This window comes from Suricata suricatta, chromosome 17 (genome assembly GCF_006229205.1).
Source record: "Suricata suricatta isolate VVHF042 chromosome 17, meerkat_22Aug2017_6uvM2_HiC, whole genome shotgun sequence".
Taxonomy (NCBI): domain Eukaryota; kingdom Metazoa; phylum Chordata; class Mammalia; order Carnivora; family Herpestidae; genus Suricata; species Suricata suricatta.
Genome location: NC_043716.1, coordinates 1,010,539 through 1,014,249, shown reverse-complemented (window position 1 = coordinate 1,014,249; position 3,711 = coordinate 1,010,539). Strand labels below are relative to the sequence as shown.

General features: G+C 62.6%; 1 protein-coding gene across 2 annotated transcripts in view; it reads right to left on the bottom strand.

The window, feature by feature from the left end:
* NLRP1 (NLR family pyrin domain containing 1) overlaps positions 1-3,711 on the bottom strand; it is a 32,472-nt gene that overhangs the window by 11,082 nt on the left and 17,679 nt on the right. For both annotated transcript variants that reach the window (XM_029927973.1, XM_029927975.1), the window contains 3 exons: positions 2,860-3,030; positions 2,155-2,325; positions 79-168 (listed from right to left, as the gene is read on the bottom strand). In XM_029927973.1, the coding sequence (XP_029783833.1) occupies positions 79-168; positions 2,155-2,325; positions 2,860-3,030 (432 nt within the window). The remainder of the gene's footprint in view (positions 1-78; positions 169-2,154; positions 2,326-2,859; positions 3,031-3,711) is intronic.

The following is a 3,711-nucleotide window of genomic DNA, read 5'->3' as shown; positions in this document are numbered from 1 at the left end:
CGGCTCTGCATCAGCCTCTAGGCTCAGCCTTGGGCCTGGGTCAGCCCCAGGGGTTCTGGGGGACCCTGCGCCCCTTACCATCTGGTGGAGATGAGCAGATGGGGCTTCTCCTGTTCCAGGGCACTCAGCAGCCGCACCACCTCCTCGCTCAGCCGGCTCTGGTCCAGCCTGCGAGCACAGAGGAAGCACAGAGGAAGACCAGGAGCCCCGGCCATTGTGAGCAGGCCGCCCTGGGAAGGGGCCGTGGCTTTGGTGACACGGTCCCCTCTGGTTCAGGCCGTCCTGCAGCGGCTGCCTCCAGCACTCCTGGCGGCCGGGGGCTCTGTCTTCCTTCTTCAGTCAGGGCACCTGCCACAGAACGGTTGGTCCCGGCCTTGAAGCCACCACCTCGAGTGGGCCTGGGATTTGCTGCCCAGAGGCCAGAGGTTTGCTAGAAAGAGTGTCCCTCTCTCCATTTTTCATAGGCCGTGTGCTTTGGGCCTTCTCTGCGATCCAGGAAATTTGTTGTCCCCTCTGGGTATCCGTGTTCTCACCTCTATCACGGATGGGACACGTCCCTTGGCCTGAGTGAGCCACGGACAAGGCAGCAGTAAGCCCCACGCCCCGTGCAGAGACGTGTCCACCCCTCATTACAGTCACAGAGCCCCGTGGCATGGGGGGAGACGGGCCCACTGCAGGTCTGGCCTCGGGGCCAGGAGGGAAGGAGACAGAGACCTTCACAGCCCGTCAGAGGGCAAGCTGCTGGTGGGGGGGAGTCCTCCGCCGCAAAGGCCACAGACAGACAGACATGTGCAAGAGGGGGAGAGCTGGAAGTGCCCTGGGGAGGAGGGAGGTGCCTGGCTGGCTCAGTCAGTAGAGCCTGGGAGTCTTGATGTCAGAGTCACGGGTTCGAGCCTCATGCTGGTGGTGGGGTTTGCTCAGGAAAAAGAAGAAGAAAGGGGAGCCTGGGTGGCTCAGTCTGTTAAGCTTCTGACTCTTGATTTCCACTCAGGTCAGGATCTCACGTTTCGTGGGTTCGAGCCCCAAGTCAGGCTCTGTGCTGATAGCGTGGAGCCTGCTTGGGATTCTCTCTCCCACTCTCTCTCTGCCCCTCCCCCACTCATGCTGTCTCTCAAAATAAATAAACTTTAAAAAAGGGAAAAAAGGGGCGCATGGGTGGCTCAGTTGGTTAAGGGGTGCATGGGTGGCTCAGTTGGTTGGACTTCAGCTCAGGTCTGTGGGGTTCGAGCCCCAGTTGGGCTCTGTGCTGACAGCTCAAAGCCTGGATCCTGCTTTGGATTCTGTCTCCCTCTCTCTGCCCCACCCCTGCTCATGCTCTCGCTCTCAAAAATAAATATTAAAAAAATTAATAAGCAACAGGAAAAAGGAAGAGAGAAGAGGAACACACTCCGTGGGGAGGGGCTGGAGGTAGAGGGAGGTGGAGGTACCAGCCCCTGGGTCAGCAAGGGTCTGTTTCGACTTTATGAGGACCCACGTGGACACTGTCCAGCCCCTGGGATCCGGGCCCCACTGCTCCCCGGGTCTGAGAGCCCGGGCTGTGCAGACCCCATACGAGGGCTGGCCGGAGCTCACAGGGCTCGGGGCACGTGCATCCTGCAGCCTGTGGCCGCTCCAGGGCCCCCACGAGGCCGTCAGCCAGAAATAGCCCTGGACTTGTTTTCAGGGGATGACCGTCCAGGGCCTGGGGGCAGGAAGGAGGGAGGCCCACTGCCCCTGCCCTCCAGGCCTCCTCTGCCCTGTGCCCATCCTGCCCGGTACCCTCCCCTCCCTGGGCCTAAACAGCTCCTGCTTCTGCCTGGGGCCTTGCCCTGGTTCCCACAGGAGCATAAGCTTCAGGAGGGCAGGGCACGGGTCCACTTGTCCACTGCCTGGCCCGGGGCTCAGTGAGGGAAGGCGGAGAGAAAGTCATGCCTTGGAGGTAGAAGTGACCTGCAGGTCCCCTTACGGTCGGTGGACACAATGGTCCCATTACCCAGATGCGTACACTGAGTCTCAGAAGTCTTGCCCGAGTCATGCAGCCCGGGTTGGGGGTGGAGCAGGCTGACCGTGCATTTCTCCGGCCCTTTTCCTCCCTCCCTCCCTCCCACGGTTCCCGTGTGTCCCCAGCCGTGTCCCCTCCCTGGGCCCCTGCCACCAGGGCCCCGCGGGCCTTACCACAGGAGCGAGAGTGCGCAGGCCGGGTGGCGGAGCCCTGCGCAGAGCAACCTCACGCCGTCATCCCCCAGCTCGTTCTGCTGCAGGTCAAGCTCTGTCAGCAGGGGGCCGGCGCCGAGCGTGGAGGCCAGGGCCCGACAGCAGCCAGAGGTGAGGCCGCAGCCGACCAGCCTGCGGGAGAGACGCACACGGCCCTGTCACCGCACACGGCCCTGTCACCGTCCCGAGGGCCCTCCCCTCAGGCGCCCGCCGTGCGGCCCCCTCCCCAGCACTGTGGCCCCGTGGAGGCTCTGGGTGACAGCACAGGGGGCCTGCAGGAGCCTGGGAGGTTTCAGGTTCCCTCCTGCAGCCTCCCTTCTCCTGCGTGAGCCCCACTCGCTCACCCCATCACCCCTGGGGGCTGATTTGCCCAGCGCCCCACCTGCACGGCCGGGCCTCAGTGTGGACTGCACGGACCCGGCCCGGCGCCCGGGGCCAGAGACGCGGGAGACTCTGGGCGGTTTCAACACCAAACCAGAATAAACAGCCGGCTTCTAACACGAGAACTCCCCAAGACCGAGAATTAAAGGGGTGTGTGGTGGCCTCCGCGGGAATGCAGGGTCTGAGCCGGGCTGTCCCCACCTTCTGTCTGCCGCCCCAGGGTCCTGGCAGCTCCCTCCGCACCCGTCCGCCCCGCTCCCACAAACTCCCCGGGGCAGCACCCACAGCAGCCGCCGAAGCCCGCAGCCCGGCCGGGCCAGCCCCCCGCACAGGTGCTCCGCTCCGGCGTCCAGGATTGAGTTGAAGCTCAGCTCCAGCTCCGTCAGGGTCCGGCTGGTGCTCAGCCCGGAGGCAAGGTCCTTGCAGCCCTCGGCCGAGAGGCCGCAGCCGGCCAGCCTGTGGGAAACATGCACCGATGACCCTGAATTCCGCAGACACCCGCCAGCACCCGCCAGGCACCTGCTCTGGGTCGGGCAGAGCCGCAAGACCCCCCAGGGCCCCCGGGGCACAGCCACTGCGGGACAGACAGAGAAACAAAGATCTGTTTTGATCAAAACTCTCCCACGATTTGCCAAGTGCTCAGAGTTAAACTCAAGGGCCTTGTCCTTATCTACAGGACACTGGGGACCTGGCTTCTTGTCATACCTGTCTACCATCCTGTTAGCTCCATCCTCACTGGCCTCCTTGTCATTCCTTAAATATTATTCCAGGCTTGGTCCTGTCTCAGGGCCTTTACACTTGCTGTTTCTTTCTCTTTTTGTTTTTTAATGTTTATTTATTTTTGAGAGAGAGAGAGAGAGATCATGAGGCAGAGGGGCAGAGAGAGGGGGAGACACAGACTCCGAAGCAGGCTCCAGGCTCCGAGCTGTCAGCACAGAGCCTGACGTGGGGCTCCATCTCACAAGCCGTGAGATCATGACCTGAGCCCCCAGGCGCCCCAAACCTGCTGTCCATTCTGCCTCTCGCCTCACCTGACACCTCATGGCGTGTTCTCTCGCCTGCTTCAGGTCTTTGCTCCAAACTCACCTTGGAGAGCTCTCGCCTTCTCTGATGAAACTGCACACCCGGCCCAGCCCC